At 39.1% G+C, this 19,213-nt stretch overlaps 1 protein-coding gene across 3 annotated transcripts in view; it reads left to right on the forward strand.

The window, feature by feature from the left end:
• The window catches only part of CLINT1 (clathrin interactor 1), a 58,801-nt gene extending 54,984 nt beyond the window's left edge, over positions 1-3,817 (forward strand). For 2 of the 3 annotated variants that reach the window (XM_077895701.1, XM_077895703.1), the window contains exons 11-12: positions 571-775; positions 2,073-3,817. In XM_077895701.1, coding sequence (XP_077751827.1) covers positions 571-775; positions 2,073-2,419 — 552 coding nt within the window. In that variant the 3' untranslated portion in view covers positions 2,420-3,817. The remainder of the gene's footprint in view (positions 1-570; positions 776-2,072) is intronic. The other variant, XM_077895702.1, reaches the window with a different exon arrangement.
• Positions 3,818-19,213: the final 15,396 nt, after the last annotated feature.

Consider the following 19,213-nt stretch of genomic DNA (forward strand, 5'->3'; position numbering starts at 1 on the left):
TTTTCATGGTTATCCTTAGTAACTATGAGGCATCCCTGCTTCTTTCTCCTGAATTTCTCCTTTCTCCTGAATTGCTCCACATATATCAAGTTCCACTAATATTTCTCATTTTAGGCAATAGAAGTCTACATGGAGCAGGAAATGTCAGGATTTGTGCAATATAATTTGTGGCTTTGATAGTTTTGCTTTTTATAACATGAGAAATCATACCTTGATTCCATTTTGTAATAATAAGTCCCACTTGTATATTTCCTTAAAGCTATACTAACCTGAAGTTGTTAGTTGCCCTGGGATGGTGGCTTAGGCTTTGGGTGATAGGGGGGTAATTGTTCATGTAAATATATTGGTTTTTTAACCCCAAATATGATTTGGGATCAGAGGAACCTTTTGGGGAAGGTAGTGATTCAGCTTCAGTTTAAATAACTTAGCCTAGAACATTTTTGGTTCTTTTTGATTTCAGGAGTTTGTTACTAAGTCTAGTGTATATCTGGAATTATTGTGGTTAAATTGCCATTTGATAACCTTTGTAGATCAAATGCTTAATTTTTAGAGCATTTTTCTATTTTCCAGCCTTTGCAAAATGTTAGCACAGTGCTGCAGAAGCCTAATCCTCTCTATAATCAGAATACAGATATGGTCCAGAAGCCAGTCAGCAAAACCCTGCCGTCTACTTGGTCTGACCCCAGTGTAAACATCAGCCTAGACAACTTATTACCTGGTATGCAGCCTTCCAAGCCCCAACAGCCATCGCTCAATACCATGATTCAACAGCAGAGTAAGTTACCCCAAGACATCCTGCTTCTTTGTATTTTTGTAATCTTTACCCTGATGCCAGGACTAGTTTAAGCCTTGAAATAAGAATACATGACAGACTGTACTAAAGAGGGCAACTATGTGATTGCTTATGATTTTTTTCCCATAATTAAAAATATTTGTTGTATGGGCAGCCCCCGTGGCACAGCGGTGTAGCGCCGCCTGCAGCCCAGGGCCTGATCCTGGAGACCTGGGATCGAGTCCCACATTGGGCTCCCTGCATGGAGCCTGCTTCTCCCTCTGCCTGTGTCTCTGCCTCTCTCACTCTGTCTCTCTCATGAATAAATAAAATAAAATCTTTAAAAATATATATATTTGTTGTAGAAAATGTTTATATATAGGTAAATATGACCAGGAAAGAAAGATCATCTTAACTCCATAATCCAAGGATAATCACCATTAATCCATATTTCTTTCTGTCTTTTCTAACCATATTTTTATTTTATTTTATTTTTTTTAATTTTTTTTTAATTTTTATTTATTTATGATAGTCACAGAGAGAGAGAGAGGGAGGGGCAGAGACATAGGCAGAGGGAGAAGCAGGCTCCATGCACCGGGAGCCTGATGTGGGATTCGATCCCGGGTCTCCAGGATCGTGCCCTGGGCCAAAGGCAGGCGCCAAACCGCTACGCCACCCAGGGATCCCCTCTAACCATATTTTTAATACTTGAAATCACTCTGTTTATATTTTGTTTCTTGTAGTTGTCATTCTGCATTAAATTACCATATTTACTATATTTAATATTCTTAGGGAAAAACTATTTTTAGGCATTTATAGTTATCCATTGTATCAGTGTACAACCTCTTTATTGTTGGTTATTTTCGTTGTTTCCAGGTTTTTGCTATTATAAATAACTCCAGTATTTTATATAAATCTTTATACTTATGATTTTTTCCTTAATGTAATGTTATAAAAATAGAGCGAGTCAAAGGGTATAAAGTTGTTCAAGGCTTTTGATACACAATAGTTCCTGACAACTTCTTAGGTTGGATTCAACAATAAATTTTGTTGGAATGATTTTAAAGTGCTTCGTGTTTTCCCCCAGCCCACTTTTAACTGTTTCTGCATCTTTGGGAAACCAAAGTTAACAGCCCCAGAGTATTTTTCTAGAGCAAATAGTGCAAGTTAACTGACTTATCTTCTAAAATCACTATAAAGGAATTTTATTAGGGCTTGCAAGTGTTAATAGTCAGGAAGATTGTATTCTTCTGCTCGATGAATCTTACATGAAGTTCTTTTATCTCTTTTCTTCTGGTAGATATGCAACAGCCTATGAATGTGATGACCCAAAGTTTTGGAGCTGTGAACCTCAGTTCTCCATCAAACATAATTCCTGTCCGGCCCCAAACTAACCCTTTGATGGGGAGCCCCATGCCTATGAGCATGCCCAGTGTGATGACTGGCTCCATGGGAATGGCCCCTCTTGGAAATACTCCAATGATGAACCAGAGCATGATGGGCATGAACATGAACATAGGGATGTCAACTGCTGGGATGGGCCTCACAGGCACAATGGGAATGGGCATGCCCAACTTAGCCATGGCTTCTGGAACTGTACAACCCAAGCAAGATGCCTTTGCAAATTTTGCCAACTTTAGCAAATGAGAGATTGTAAAGGAGCAGATTGAATGAAGGATTTTTAGCGGTAAAGATAGGTGATGTTGGGATGGAAAATGCTAATGAACTCCCCTTTCTTTTATCAATTAATTAAAATAAACCTACATAAAGAACCAAAAAGGCTGTTTTATAAAAGTGAAATATCTAGTATTTCCGATGGCCAGGCAAGGGCACTTCAGATGAGGCAGTCAAAATCATTTTTCCCAGTGAGAACAGGCCACAAGTGGGGTAATGAGACCTTGAAAGCCTTTATAAATTGAAGAGCCCATTTTAACATCATGATTTGTGGGAAGACTGAAATAGGGCTGAATAAATGTGTTTGAATCTCTAATTTTATACTTTTCTTTTCCTGAGGAACTTGATTTTTCTGTCCCTGAATCGCCTTGTCATAATTGGGTCTGTTCCTTTTACTACCACTCTCGAGTCCATAAATGAAATCATTAAAGTTGGATGATCAGTTTTTTATAAAAATATATATTTTTGTCCAAAAAAGGCATACATATGTGATTATGGCTAAATCAAAGGTAACTGGAATGTATATACTTTTGCTAATGTTCCAGCAACACTGCTATTACTATTATACTATCCAAATTTTTATTGTAATGGAACCTCTTCAAGCGATTGGTGATAGCTATGGGATTTTTCCCATATCTTCTGCTATAATTATCCTTTGCAGAGCTAGGAAAAATATTTTTTTTTCAGGACTGCTCTATGGTTTCCTTTAAAAGAAAGAAAAAAAAAACCCTCCAGTATTTTTGTTTTTAGCAGTCATTATTTACAATTTGCAATGGTTAGCTTGGCAAGGCTTCCTTCTGTTTATCCCTGTAGTCACCATTTATCAGTCAGGAACAGTTAAAAGAGGAAAATATTTATTTTTATTTTTTTGGTGTCTTTTCAAAAAATTGAAAAGTAAAAATTCGTTAAAACCTTAAGTTAAATATAAATGTTAGAACTCAACAATGTTGGCTTTTAGATTTTATACAGTATTTGTTTTGTTTTGGTTTTGAGTGTATATAATATGGCGTTAGCAATATGGTTCCAATAGAGAGGAGTTAAATATATATTATTAAAGGAGACCTGTAGCAGTCAAAGATTTTATTGATTTAATGGCAAATAAAGGAAATTAATTAAAATGTTTTCATTTTTCCTGCTGTAATTCTGCATTAAGCTCACATGAAAATCATGATTCTAGAGTTTGGAATGCAAAATTAATTGTTTCACCCTCAAGCTGGGAATATTTTTAAAAATAAATACTATAATATAGGTATCAAATTATTACCTCCCCCCTTTGTGTTGAAATTTTTTTTATTAAATTGATAAAACTTTGTTTCCATTATATTCATAATGTTCTGTTATACATAACATTAAAATGTTCATTAAAATCAATGTTGAACTGCTTTTTCTTTCATTTTGTTAGACATTTGAGACCATTTGGGGGGAAAATAATTATAATTTGGGCAAAGTAATTTTTATAAATAATTTAAAATTATTTAATGACTTCTCTATTCTTTCGTCTCAGACTCTACTGTTAGGAATTAAAAATGAAGCAGCAAAGATATCCTGACCTGCTCCATTCTTGCTAATGTTCCATCTACAACATTTCTAATTAGGCAGAAATTCATGTACTTCAGCTAAGTGGTAATGAAAAGTGATTCATTTGCTGAATAAGAGATGAGAGAGAGTGTAATTAGCTGACTGTGGTTTTTAATCTTTCAACAATTCAGTGTGTTTAAATTAGTTTCAAAGAATAGGAGCTTTCAAGTGTTGTTACTTCAGAGCAATCAAGCCAGGCTCTGGTGGCAGCATAGAGAATAATATCTTCACTAATACTTAAAACCCGTAATCTTAAGTGAATTTTTTCATTAAACTGAGAGGTATAGCATCACATTTTCAAATACATATGATTCTTGGAGGAAAAAATACTTTGTTTCTAAACTTTTATGATTAAAAATTCTTTTTTAATTCTTTTCTAATAAAATTAAGATTTATCTTAAAGCATTATCTGTACTATGCCGCATCCTTCCTATATTACATCTCTGAAGACAGAAGGGAGCCAGCCTCATCTCCTGTATTATGGCACCTCAACATACAATTTGCTATCTTACCAGGATTTTGTTTCAGAGCCCATGAAAGGAAAAAATTGCCTCATTAAGGGATCCATACCATGTAATGATTTGTTTCTGAAAGGGTTATTACCAAGTGATACTTCAAAGAAAAGTCTGAATACCCAAATTGGAGTTGGCAGGAAAGTACTCTTTAAATAGTCATCTGGGCTCCCTTCTGCCCAACCCAAATCCCTTCACCTTTTCAATCGGCTTCTGCCTAATTTTTTTTTTTTTTTTTTTTTTTTGCTGGGGGAGAGGCAAGTAGTTACTGTTCTCAAAATCTACAGCTGGGTCTCCACTCCAACTCCAGATTTCACTTTTTTCCCTTTTGCAAAAAAATTTTTTTAACCACTCTAATAAAATCTAAAGGAATCATAAATGTTCTTGTATGTGACTTTGGGTCTTCTTTTTGTTTATAAGAAGTGGCCTGAATGATGCCTATAATGCTTTGGGTTTGAGGTAGTAAGTTGCGACCTATAGTTATTTTGTTTGAAGGGGAGAAGTAATGTTTTTTTCTCACTTATGAAACACATTGGTAGAATAAAGCTGGCTGTCCTCAGCACAGAGCACACCCAGTAAATTTCTGAGGTAAACTGGCTTTGTGTGTCAACTCTTGTGTTTCGACAGCATTGCACTGTGGAAAGAGCATGGACTTGGAAGCAGGTCTATGCCCGTTTCAAGCATGCATATCTGTGTGACACCTTGATCAGTTTACCTGATTTCTCTGAGCACTAATACATTTTTTCTAAAATGAACTTAAAATCTGGAAGTGTTGGATAAGTAATGTGTCAGATCTACTGGCAGTGACGTAAGCACACTATTTCTGCCTCCCTTTTTTATTTTATGTAAGTATGCTTACATGTCAAGACTAGGTGCCAGTCACTTTTCAACACTTCGCCTGCATGCCATTTAGACAACAAACCCAAAAGTTCATATTCCTACTGTGTTCCTAAGAGCAGTGTGAGTTAAGAAAGCCTTAGAGACTGATACTAAGTTGATTGCTGAGGATTTTGCTCTCTGCCTAAGTTTAATTCCAATTACTTAAATCAGACAAGGAAATTGTAAATGAGCTATTTTGTGAATGTATTGACTCATTTCTACTTAACCACATTAGTGCAGATGTGAGGGGAAAAACTATGAAAGTGGTATGGGATTTGCCACACAAATAACCCTAATTAGAATGTTCTCCGCTTTTAGAAGCAGTACAGATCTCAATTTTTCTATTGACTTCTTAGAGTTCTGTTGACTAAGATCTTGCTATTCTTATATCTAGATAAGCAATGAGATATAAAGACTAAAAAAAAAAAAATCTATCCATGAAGGAGTTTTTTTTACTTTTACTCATTCTGACCTTAATTCTTGTGTACATTCTTTTGTGTGTGGGTGTGTGTATCTTAATAATGGCAGCCTTACTAATGCATTGTTCGTTGAAGACATAGTAAGTAGCTCCTGGCACCCCGTCACTCTGCACTTGCTTATTGCAATGGGTGGGGAATCAGCATCCAGCCAATTCAGATGCTTAGCTTCCCAGGGATTTTGGAGGGATTTGAAAGTCCTGATGGGCAAACATGGGTTCTATTTGTTACTCTTTAAAATAAATGTCATCACAATAACTGAGTCCTGGACTGGAAACCCTGCAATTTTTTCCATTTGATTATTATTTTTATTCATGAGAGAGAGAGAGGCAGAGACACAGGCAGAGGGAGAAGCAGGCTCCTTGCAGGGAGCCTGACGTGGGACTCGATCTGGGGCTCCAGGATCATGCCCTGGGCCAAAGGCAGACACTCAACCGCTGAGCCACCCGGGCTGCCCATTTGATTATTCTTAAGCATACATCTTGCAGCTGTGTTCTTTAAGCGCTCCAAGTACACTCACTCTGCCATTTTATTATAAGAGTTGGCATATGTAGCAGTTTGGTTTCAGAACCTCCTTTATACCTTAAAATCTTATTACTGAGAGCCCCAAAGAACTTTTGCTTATGTGGGTCATATCAATATTTACTGTATTTGAAATAAAAACTGAGCAACTTAAAAAATATTGATTTTAAAGTAACCCCATTACTTGTCAAATTATAATTTTTTTAAAGATGTTATTATCCATGAGAGACACACAGAGACAGAGGTAGAGACATAGGCAGAGGGAGAAGCAGGCTCCCTGAGGGAACCCAGATGCAGGACTTGATCCCAGGACCCTGGGATCACAACTTGAAGCAAAGGCTGACAACTGCTGGGTCACCCAGGTGCCCCCCTCCCTGCTTTTTTTTTTAAAGACAGCAGCAGTGGGATGGATGGAGAGGGAGAGGGAGTGAGGGACTCTTGAACAGGCTCCCCACTGAGCTGGGAACCTGATGAGCTGGTACCCATGACCCTGAGATCATGACCTGAGCTGAAATCAAGAGTGGGATGCTTAACCAACTGAGCCACCCTTGTACCCATGTCAGATTTTAATTTTATTAAAAACTCGTAATTTGTGAGAAGAGTGACATTTTTTTTTTTTTACATTTTTGAAAATCTCCTTATTGGCTTAATAGAATACAGGTGGATTCTCTTTGCTTCTCTCAGTCCACTGTGCTATTGTTTTGGGGGAAGTACATGAAAAAATCTGGCCTCAAGGATACGAGTTTGGAAAGGGTGGGAACTTGCTCAGGGCTCCTCAGTGGTCCTGAGACCACATTGTTATTTATTGAGAATTAACAGAGAAGAGTATTTCATAGTAACTACATATCCATTTACTTGATTTATTCTGTTTATAAGGTGATCTGCTTGAGGTACAAACAATTTAGTTTTGCTTTTCACTTAAGTCACAAGCAAAATGGCTGTCACATGAAATTGGTTTCTGGACACTGAATACTAGAACTTTGTGACACTCAGTTTTCAAGATTATTCCTTCTGACGGTGCATATTTCCTAGCTTTTATAATAGGAAGAATTAACTTTCTTACCCATTTTGGAATTTTTTAGAAAAGCTTAGACTGAGAGACAGAGTGTTGAGTGCTTGGTGAGTTGTAAACCTTTCAAACCTCCCTACCTATCCTTTGAGAAGAGAGAGTAAAATGGGTCAAACCAGAAGACCTCTGACTTGTTTGCAAGGGGCCTGGGCAACTTTGTATACTGTGTTCTCTGCTGCCAAGTATTTCACAGAAGCAATTGACTATAGAAATAAGGCATCCACAATGATAAAATTCCTTATGAACCTGGATAAATCTGATCCCCCAAATTGGAGGAATCTGGCAGGGTTTTCATCCATTCATGAAATGACAAGACCAAGCTCTTGGATTGGGCATCTTCGCCACATCAAATCCCTCCATTCTCATAACCTATAGAACAATGACCTCCCTCTAATAGATACGCAAACAGGTATGTCCAAAACTAGTCATAAGTAGCTTTGAAAAGATTGTTATGCTCCGTCCCCCAAATGGAGACTGATCAATTTTCAGTAAGTGATCAGCAAAGTCAGCCTAAATTTAGTACATTTGGCAAAGTTTTTACCGCAGAGAGCAGAAGGAAATCCTAAGCAGGACTCCCTCTCAGAAGAGCTTCGTTTTGGAAATTAGTATATAATGGGCACAGAATCAGCTTCTGTTAATGAAGCGTTGAAGATGTCATCTTTTGCGTCTAGTGATTCATAAACCAGTTTTATTAAACTATTTTCTGAAGTGCAGCTAAAATATTAGGTAGGAGACTAGGTCCCAGGACTCCTATTTTTCATGGTATTTTCACTTCTCAATTAATTAAAAATTAAGTCAAGATGAATAATACCAAAAGAGTCATGATAAAAGTGTAGAAAATCTAAATCCTCCTAGCTAGGAAATGAGACTGCAATACTTCAGTGGGCTACTACTGAGTCTTATTCCATATGTTTATTCATATTCTTTTTCTAAAGGGTTTTTTTGGTTTGTTTTTGTTTTTTTGTGAGAGGGGTAAGGGGCAGAGGAAGAGATGAGAGATCCGAAGCAGACCCCCTGCGGAGCACAGACCCTGAGATCAGGACCTGAGCCACAACCAAGAGGTGGACACTTAACTGAGCCACCCAGGGGACCCTGCTCATACTTGTCAGGTGCCTGCTGCCTGCACCACCTCAAGTTATGAGCTATGGTAACTGGAACAGAAACTCACCCATCAGATCACCACGTGGATCTGGAATGTGTGTGCATGCGCGGGTGTTCTGAAGGAGACAGTCAAGTGGCTTTTACACAGAACTAGAAGGAGAGGCCTAATTTAGGTAGGGTGACTCAGGAAGGCCTCTCCGAGAAGGGAGCTTTTACACAGAGATTGGTAAACCATGAACCACACATGTGAAGACTCCAAGTGGAAAAAGAACCATCAGAAGCTTAGTGGATGTGGCTGGAACTCAATGTAAAAGAACAACTGAAGAGCTAGGCAAGGACATGGTAATCACTGATGTTTAGGGTGCTGAGGTAAGTCATTACTTCACGCTCCTCGAAAGTTCCTTAGAGGGAATTATGACCATCAAAGATGGTATATTCTGAAGGGCCTATGTGCTTTCATCGCCATGGTTGTCACAGGGCTCACTTTGAAAAAACTTGAGTGGGGGACGCCTGGGTGGCTCAGTGGTTGGGCACCTGCCTTTAGCTCAGGGCATGATCCCGCAGTCCCAGGATTGAGTCCCACATTGGGCTCCCTGCATGCAGCCTGCTTCTCCCTCTGCCTGTGTCTCTGCCTCTCTCTGTGTGTCTCTCATGAATAAATAAACAAATCTTAAAAAAAAAAAAAAAACTTGAGTGGAAAGTTGTATGGCAATAATTTAACGTTTACTGTCCAACCTGAAATACATCTATAGTGGATATATACATGAAAGATTCAAAGGGGCCAATTATAAACACAAATTGACTATTTCATCGGTGTTTGGATGGCTCAGTAGGTTGAACACCTGCCTTCAGCTCAGGTCATGATCACGGGTCCTGGGATCAAGCCCCGCATCGAGCTCCTTGCTCAGTGGGGAGTCTGCTTCTCCCTCTCCCTCTGCCCCTCCCCTGGCTTGTGTTCTCTCTCTCTGTCTCTCAAATACATAAATAAAATCTTAAAAAAAATAACAATCAAATTAACTATTTCAACTAGTACATATTATAGTTTACAGAGTGGCTTCACACTCATTTCCTCCCTGATTTTCACCATCACACTAAGCTAAGAAGGTTAAGACAGTCATTAGCCCATTGTTGTAGATGAGGGAACAGACTTCAAGAGAGCAAAGTAGGTAGTGAGGCCGGGTCTCCCAGGACAGGTCTTTGGAATCCAAATGCAGTTTCATTCCACTATCCCTTATTTCTCCTCTATTGATATATCACACCTCTTTGTTTAAACATCGTACCTGCCCTTCAGACACATTGTCAGGTTTTTCTTGCACATCCCTGATCTCTGACCATGTTGTCCCAGGTGCTGCATAAAGCTCCACAGTGGGTAGACAGCTAGGAAATAGTTGTTAAATAATACGTTTTTTAAGTAAGCACTGAATGTTTATGAAATCTATTTGCATTTTCTAAAGGTCACCAGCAGGAGATGAGCCACAGAGCAAATAAAAACTGATCTCCTCTGAAGAGTAAAACTTTTGTTTGTTTTGTAGAAATGGTGATTTAACTTAGCATAAGATATTAGCCAAATCAGAAGCAGAAAATTCCAGCAGTTTTAGAGTAGTAGAACACAAAGTCCCCTCAAGGGATCAGAAGATACATTAAGGAAAACCTGCAGGAAAGGTGGATGGCCTTGGATTGCTTGTTTTGGGAATCCATTTCAAAAAGTGCACAGCAATGTTTTTTTAAAGATTATGTGCTCTTGGCAATTTTTGCTCCTGTGATTCTTGCATTTGAGAAATAGAATTGAGATGCCCAGCTACCAAATAAAAGTAGAAATGGAATTTCTAGATTTAAAGTGTCCTGAAGGAAATATCTAAATTGACATCATTAGAATAAGTTTTTAATTTATTTTTTAAAATATTTTTAAAAGAGCATTTAGAAACGTGGTGTTTTTTAAAGGGGCTTTAGAAATATGTGGCAATTTGAAAATGAGTTTGCCGATAGCTGAATTATTTTTGATATAGAAAAAATACGAACTTTAATGGAAAATATCAAATGAAGTGTGAGACATAGGTATACAGAGTTGAGATGATTGAATGGTTGAAAAACCAGTTTTCAAGTCATCTTTTACAGGAACGTGATAAGGTTAAAGAAAAGAAATGGTAAAGTATCTTTAATTTAATTAAGATACTAGCTTTATCAGTGTTGCCTTTTGGACCTAATCCCTGTAATGAACCAAGGAAAAGATACTGCAGCTGAAAATTTTTCAGTCCTTAAGAACTTTTCACATACTTTTTAATCCCTCCAACACGGAAATGTGTGTATGTGTATGTCTCCACACATTCAGTATCTCTTTATATATATAAATATAAAATAAATGTTGGTTCTTAAATACTGTCTCTTCACCAAATTTTTTAGATGTCCCAAGAGTTCTCAGATTTGAATGATAAAAAGGGTGCCATAAGGTACCGCTTTAGTAATTAACTGGTTCTTTAATAAGGCCTCAATTACTTTGTTTCATGATAAGGAAAAAAAAAATGTTCCAAGACAGAGTTACATTCGACATCTGGGAACCTCCTAACAGCTGGCTACCTAATGAATATGCATCTGCTTAAGAGGCTGTAGACCATTAATAAACCAATAGATGTAAAGCAGAAACAATCTTTGTCAGCTTCAAATGAGATTGGATGCAATGTGCTGTGAAGTGTCACTGTCACATTGAATCGAGTTTGGGAGGTTAACAATCAACTCTTAGCTACTCATGTCTTTGTAGCTCTACACTTGTGCTAACACTCTTCCCAAACTGGAGGCCACGTTTCTGATGTACAGCTTCTTGCTCCTGATTGCCTGATTTGAGGCTTACAACGTCTGTGTTTCAAAAATCCCTTCCATTTTGTTCCACTAAACCACACATTTGCCAAGATGCTTCAAAACAAAGGAGTCATCTCCAGAAAAAAAAAAAAAAAAAAAAAAAAGGCAGGAAATATCAGGATCAAACTGGCACAAAATGGGCTTCCAGTGAATTGGAAAATATTTAGAATGAAACTTTTATGTGTCTGCAGATAACTTGGGACCTGTTGGGTTGGGTCCCAACACTGGGTCCTCTTGAGGGAAGTCCTCACCCCCTGTACAGGCAGCAATTCAGACCTTGATAACTTGTCTCAATGAGACCTTAAAGTAAATGGTACACCCACCTAACAGTTGTGTGATTAGGACCACACCTGCCCAGCTTCTTGGCTGAGATTTCTTGAGGGACATATTCACAGAAGCCTTGCTTGAGATTATTATCCCGGTTAAGTGGAGATGATACCTAGAAGAGCTTGCATTTTCTTAGCTAAGTGTGTACCCATCAATCTAGTCCCATCCAAGTGCTCACATACATGTTTTGGTGGAATATTAAAGGCAAGGAGGAAGGCTGGAAGTTTCTTGCAAATTCTACTACTTTTTCTATTTCATTTTTTTTTAAGATTTTATTTACTTATTCATGAGAGACTCAGAGGCATAGTCATACTCAGTGGGAGAAGCAGGCTCCCTGTGGGGAGCCTGATGCAGGACTCGATCGCAGGGCCCCAGGATCAGGCCCTGAGCTGAAGGCAGAAGCTCAACCACGGAGCCACCCAGGTGTTCTATTTCGTTTTGATCTCTTGAGGTTGCAGTAAAATATACATATTTTATTTTATGTGCATAATGTAAATTTATGTGTATAAGCGTGGTAAAATAACATAAAATTTACCATTTTAACCATGTTTAAGGGTATTGTTCAGTGGTATTAGGTACCTTCACATTTTTGTGCAACTGTCACCACCATCCTTTTCTAGAATTTTCCTCTTCCCCGTCTGAACTCTATCCATTAAGCACTAACTCTCATTCCCTGCTCCCCTCGTCCCTGGCTGCGACGATTTTACCTTCTGTCTATGAGTTTGATTACTCTAGATACCTCATAAACTGCAATCACCAGTATTTGTCCTTTTGTGTCTGACTTACTCCGGTTAGTATGTTTCAAGGGTCATCCATATCATAGAATATGTCAGAATGTCGTTCCTTTTAAGGCTGAAAAATACTCCATTGTATGTACATACCACATTGGGTTTATCATTCATCTGCTGGATGCTTGCATGGTTTCAACCTTTTGGTCATTATGAATAATGCTGTTATGAATTCAAATCCCTGCTTTCTTGGGGCATATATCTGGAAGTGAAATTGCTGGATCATGTGGTAGTTCTGTTTAATTTTTGAGGAAGTGTCATTTGGCTCATTTTGGATTTTAATTTTTTCCTTGACATAGGGCCTTTGATCAGATTCCATTTTCTCCTCCTTGGTCCTTTTGAGGAAAAAAAACAATACAATCTCAGAGTGTATGATTATTTTTTTCTAATTTCATGCCCGGAAAATAAATGAAAATGCACACCATGGGAATAAGTTTGTTTAAAAAGGGCAGGGGGGATTAAGGGCCACTTACTCCCTACCATACCACCGACTGATGTTCTATCAAAAGCTGAGAATTATGATTGTTTTTTGAAAACCCCCATAACATCAAATACATACGTAAAACCCTATAATCTCTCAGTTGTGGGAGTGGCTTCTTTATTAAATAAAGCATCACCCTGAATTCCTAAAATTATCATCTTACTCGTGGAGATGTAAGATCCATGTGCCTCAGAAACTATATAAAAACTACCAGCACAGCCACGACCCATCTAATATGCTCACATTACAAGTAGAAAGCCATACACACAAAACTTCAAATGATGGGTTGGCTCAGTGACAGAAAAGTGGTTTGGTAGGGAAGGACAGTTTGTGCTGTGCATGTAAATAGGACAATCTTCTCTACCGCAATCCAGTAGGAAGTCATATTTGGATATGCAATATCCAAACCCTGAGCAGGTGGGAAGACATTTAAAGGAATTCCAGAGCAACAGCAGGCAGACACTATCAGGCTGACATAATACTGTATCATTTCCAGTCCAAGTATGATGAAGAAATAAATTTTTCTTTTTTAAGAAAAAAAAATCCTTTAAAAACTCACGATACATCCTGTATATATAAAGACATGCATATCTTAGCAGGCAATAAGTGGCTTAAATTTAGGAGATAGGAGATGTAAATAATATTATTTATTCACCTCTCAGACTTATTTGCAAGACAAATTCCTTTTATTATTCAATTCTTCTTTCCCTTTACCTCACCACATTTCAGAGCTATTTGGGGCAAATGATAGGTTCAGTTTCTTTCAGTTGGGACTGAGGTGATGGTGTTTTTTTCTGTCATATTTTTATTGTTATATTTTTATTGTTCCAGAACAAATGTTGGTGGGTCCCAGACCCCATGTTGGGGATTTTTCCATAACAGTTGCCTTCTCAGGATTCAGCCATCAGCCTTGTGGTTCGTAAAATCCTTCAATGATGTTAAGTCATTATTCAAATTCCCATTTGAAAAAAGAAAAACACAAATTCCCATTTGTCGTAGCTTCAGAATTCCATGTTTTATACTAGAAAGGGATTTTTAAAAAATTCATTGTTGGATGGTACAAACTTTGAAGAAAATGGAATACATAACTCTTTGTAGCAAAAAAGAACAATGAAATATCTGAGCTCTGCTCCAAAAATATACAGGATATTTGATATTTCGATAGGATATTGCTCTAAATCAGCTAGTATCTTTTCCTTTTTTTAAATTTTTTTTTATTTTTTAATTTTTTTTATTTATTTATGATAGTCACAGAGAGAGAGAGAGAGAGGCAGAGACACAGGCAGAGGGAGAAGCAGGCTCCATGCACCGGGAGCCTGACGTGGGATTCGATCCCGGGTCTCCAGGATCGCGCCCTGGGCCAAAGGCAGGCGCTAAACCACTGCGCCACCCAGGGATCCCTTTTCCTTTTTTTTAAAAAAAAGATTTTATTTATTTATTCATGAGAGACACACAGAAAGACACACAGAGAGAGGCAGAGACACAGGTAGAGGGAGAAGCAGGCTCCATGCAGGGAGCCAGATGCGGGACTCAATCCTGGAACTTGATCCTGAACTCGATCCCGGGACTCCAGGATCACGCCCTGGGGTGAAGGCAGGCACTAAGCCACTGAGCCACCCAGGGAACCCCCTCTAGTGTCTTTTCCACTCCCTGGCCACCATTCTTGCAGAAGCTCCAATGTCTTATAAACAGCCTCCTAATTGGTTTCCATGTTTCTAGCCGCTCCTTTGCTTCATAGGTCTTGTTCATGTCTCCTCAGCTCATACGCCACCCATGGCTCCCCTTCCCCAGTTGAATCACGTCCAGGTATTCAGAGCCATCTAACCATGGGCCACTCTTCCAGACTTTCCTGCCTGGCTCCTCTCCCATGCCCCCAGCAAAGGAAAGGGCTCCCCAGTGCTCCCTGTGTGCCTGTTTCTCCTCTCCCCACCCTGCTCCAGGCCTGTGGCCTTCACCTGGACCCACGGTCTGGCAGCGGACATACCCATTCTTCTCCGTGAAGAGTGAGCAACACCAGGGGAAAGTGGTCTCTCTCCATGTGTCTTTGCTTGGAAAATTATATTCATAATGACCAGAGAGTAGGTGCTTATAGCTGGTAGCTCCCTCCCTGGATGGAAAATGATAGTAACCTAATTATCACGGTTAACTTTCCCCCTCAGCCCTGGGCCGGGCACTATGCGAAGACGTTTCCATACGTTCTTCCATCGACTTCTCATGATGACCTGTGAGCTGGTATTACAGTGAGGTTACAGCTTCCCTGTGGGTTTGATTGTAGAAGCAGGAATACAGCGGATAGTGGGGAAGGTCAGAATTGCTCTTAAGAATCGTTTCAAGTGCACATGGTGTTACGTACAGAAACCTACACAATGCATATGTATTAGCACACAGTTACGTACAACATCTAACAGAATCCATCCAAGTGCCGTGTGACTGTATGGCACTGCGTCTGTAACCCCAGGTTGCCCTAGAAGTTCACATCATGACCGGCAGGTGGAACGGAGCCCACTCAAGGAAACCAGAGACTTGGGTCCCCAGCATCTCCTCCGAGCCTGATGAAAATGAAGAAGGGGCCACAGAGGAGCCTACGGTATTTCAACCACTACTGAAATGACACACTAATCCCCAGTGTAAGCTCCGTTTTACAGAATAGGAGCAAACTTAGGTTCAGCGGAGAGGTGGGGCGAGGAAACGGCTCACGGTCTTGGTACCACACACTGCCTGGAGTTGCGCTGGAACCGCCACAGAAAACTCTGGGAGCTACAGGCCCTGTTGGCCTGGCCTGGCCTACCACAGTGCTTGGGGCACATCTGCTGAGCGCTCCTGAGGACTGGGCTGCAGGAAGTCACGCCTGTCTGGGGGTTGCTCAGACGGGATCCTCTTGCATCATGCAGCAGACTTTTTTCTTCTGAAAGCAAAAAGGAGAGGAAGGAAGGAAGGAAGGAAGGAAGGAAGGAAGGAAGGAAGGAAGGAAGGAAGGGAAGAAAGAAAAGAAAGAAAGAAGAAAGAAAGAAAGAAAGAAAGAAAGGAAGGAAGGAAGGAAGGAAGGAAGGAAGGAAGGAAGGAAGAAAGAAAGAAAGAAAGAAAAAGAAAGAAAGAAAGAAAGAAAGAAAGAAAGAAAGAAGAGAGAAAGAAAGAAAGAAAGAAAGAAAGAAAGAAAGAAGAAAGAAAGAAAGAAGAAAGAAAGAAGAAAGAAAGAAAGAAGAAAGAAAGAAAGAAAGAAGAAAGAGAAAGAAGAAAGAGAAAGAAAGAAAGAAAGAAAGAAAGAAAGAAAGAAAGAAGAAAGAAGAAAGAAAGAGAAAGAAAGAAAGAAGAAAGAAGAAAAGAAAGAAAGAAAGAAAGAAAGAAAGAAAGAGAGAAAGAAAGAAAGAAAGAAGAGAGAAAGAAAGAAAGAAAGAAAGAAAGAAAGAAAGAAGAAAGAAAGAAAGAAGAAAGAAAGAAAGAAGAAAGAAAGAAAAAGAAAGAAAGAAAGAAGAAAGAAAGAAAGAAAGAAAGAAAGAAAGAAGAAAGAGAAAGAAGAAAGAAGAAAGAAAGAAAGAAAGAAAGAAAGAAAGAAAGAAAGAAGAAAGAAGAAAGAAAGAGAAAGAAAGAAAGAAGAAAGAAGAAAAGAAAGAAAGAAGAAAGAAAGAAAGAAAGAAAGAAAGAAAGAAAGAAAGATGATAGAAAAAAGAAAAAGGAAGAAAGGACTCTACTGCCCAACACACTTCAGTTACACTAGACTAAATGATTAGTGTGTTAACCTCCTTTTCCAGAAGGAGAAACTGAGGTCATACAATTCTATTGAGAGAGCCAGGAGAAAAGCTGGGATTAAATATTTCCAGAGACTACAGAAGTAAATTCTCCATTATTTACTGCCACTAACACTAAATTAGGTCATTTTTCGTAATACAAAACAGAAATCTATGATACGGGAAGCAAACCATTGGCATTTGGCAGAACTGAGAATACCATGGACTTGCAGGGACAGATCTGTGCATGGTGTTGGGGGGCGGGGAGATGATCACTGAAGCCCCGTCCCCCAGCGCGATCGCCAGCGGCAGAGCTACGCCCAAGCCCAGCAGCCTGTGTGGTGCTTTGGGTTTTTGCTTGTTTGGGTTCCTTTGGTCATTTGGAGGAGTGTATGGAAGAATTCTTTTTTTGCATAGGGGAGGACATTTTTAAACTCTTTTTTTCCCCAGTCTTATTAAGGTATATTTGACAAATAAAGTTGTAAGATATTTAAAGTATACATTGTGGTGACTTGATATATTCAAATATTTTGTGAAAGATTCCCCCACCTGGTTCATTAGCACCTCCATCCCCACACATATTTATCTCTCCTTCTTCTTCTTCTTCTTCTTCTTCTTCTTCTTCTTCTTCTTCTTCTTCTTCTTCTTCTTCTTCTTCTTTTCTTCTTGTGAGACCACTTAAGTTCTAGCAACTTTCATTTATACAATAGTGTTATCAACTATAGTCACCATGTTTTTTTTTTAATTTTTTTTTATTTATTTATGATAGTCACAGAGAGAGAGAGAGGCAGAGACATAGGCACAAGGAGAAGCAGGCTCCATGCAACCGGAGCCCGATGTGGGATTCGATCCCGGGTCTCCAGGATCGCGCCCTGGGCCAAAGGCAGGCGCCAAACCATTGCACCACCCAGGGATCCCAGTCACCATGTTTTACATTAGATCCTCAGACCTTATTCACCTTATAGCTGAAAGTTCGCATTCTTTTACCAACCTTTCCCTTTTTCCCTCACCTCCAGCCTCTGGCAGCCATTTTTCCATTCTTTATTTCTGTGAGTTTAACTTTTTTTTTTTAATTCCACATCTAGGTGATCCCATGCTGTATCTGTCTTCCTCTGCCTGGCTTATTTCACTTAGCATAATGCTCTCAAGGTCCATCCATGCCATCACACATGGCAGATTTCCTTCTTTGTCATGGCTGAACAATATTCCAGAGGATATACATATACCACATCTTCTTTATCCATTCATCCATTCATCATGGGTTGTTCCCAAATCATGGCTATTGTGAATAATGGTGCGGAAAGCCTGGGAGTGCAGATATCTTTTCAATATCTCATTTTCATTTCTTTTGGATGTATACCCAGAAGTGGAATTGCTGGATCATATATATTAGTTCTATTTTTAATTTTTTGAGGAATTGCCATACTGTTTTTGACAGTGACTTCACCAATTTATATTCCCACCACCCATGCCCAAGGTTTCCCTTTACATCAATTCCTCACCAACACTTATCTCTTGTCTTTTGTTTTGTTTTTACTCAAATTCATTTTTATTTACCCCCTGCAAAGGGAGATCCCTTCTGAGTTTGGACAGTGGTGATGGAACACAAAGGAACATCCTCTGGTTTTGCATTTAACTTTTTGTTATCTTACGTAACTCAGAAGATGAAGTCTTTCTCCTTTACCCTTCTGTGACAATTTCAGATGAAGATGGATGTCACCTGGCCTTCCCCTTATCCATCTCCTCTTGTTGGAGTCATGGTTGCAGTCACTGTCACCTCAAGACTCCTCAGGTTCATCTATCTAATGACAGCCATTCTAACAGGTGTGAAGTGATGTCTCGTTGTGGTTTTTAAAAATAATTACACACTTAGGACCCCTGGGTGGCTCAGTGGTTGAGCATCTGCCTTTGGCTCAGGGTGTGATCCAGGAGTCCTGGGATTGAGTCCCACATCGGGCTCCCTGCATGGAGCCTGCTTCTCCCTCTGCCTGTGTCTCTGCCTCTCTCTCTCTCTCTCTCTCTCATGAATAAATAAATAAATAAATACAATCTTAAAAAAAAAAAAAAAAGATGCTCCTAGCGGTAGGTCTGTTCCCCAACAACACGGGACATATTTCTGCAAGAAACCATGTGTATTTTAAGTTATCTCAACGGCTCAGAGATGTGATCATCAAAAGTAAGTTCACACAGGCCCTGGGAGGATGCCAGAGGCTCCATCGTGGCCTGACAAGGATGAGAAATCTATTTGCATTTATTTTATCTAAAATATTGTAAAGTAAACTTTACTAATGATTACCATGCACACTGACAGAACCGATACCTATTTTATAAGTATATACATTTGTGGGTTGGACACCATTTTATGAATCGGATGTTTAGTCCAAGGTTACTATCATATATGAGAAAAAAGTGGATAGTCCCAGGTGGCGCACTGTTGGTGTGTTTGCAGACTGTTG

This window comes from Canis aureus, chromosome 4 (genome assembly GCF_053574225.1).
Source record: "Canis aureus isolate CA01 chromosome 4, VMU_Caureus_v.1.0, whole genome shotgun sequence".
Taxonomy (NCBI): domain Eukaryota; kingdom Metazoa; phylum Chordata; class Mammalia; order Carnivora; family Canidae; genus Canis; species Canis aureus.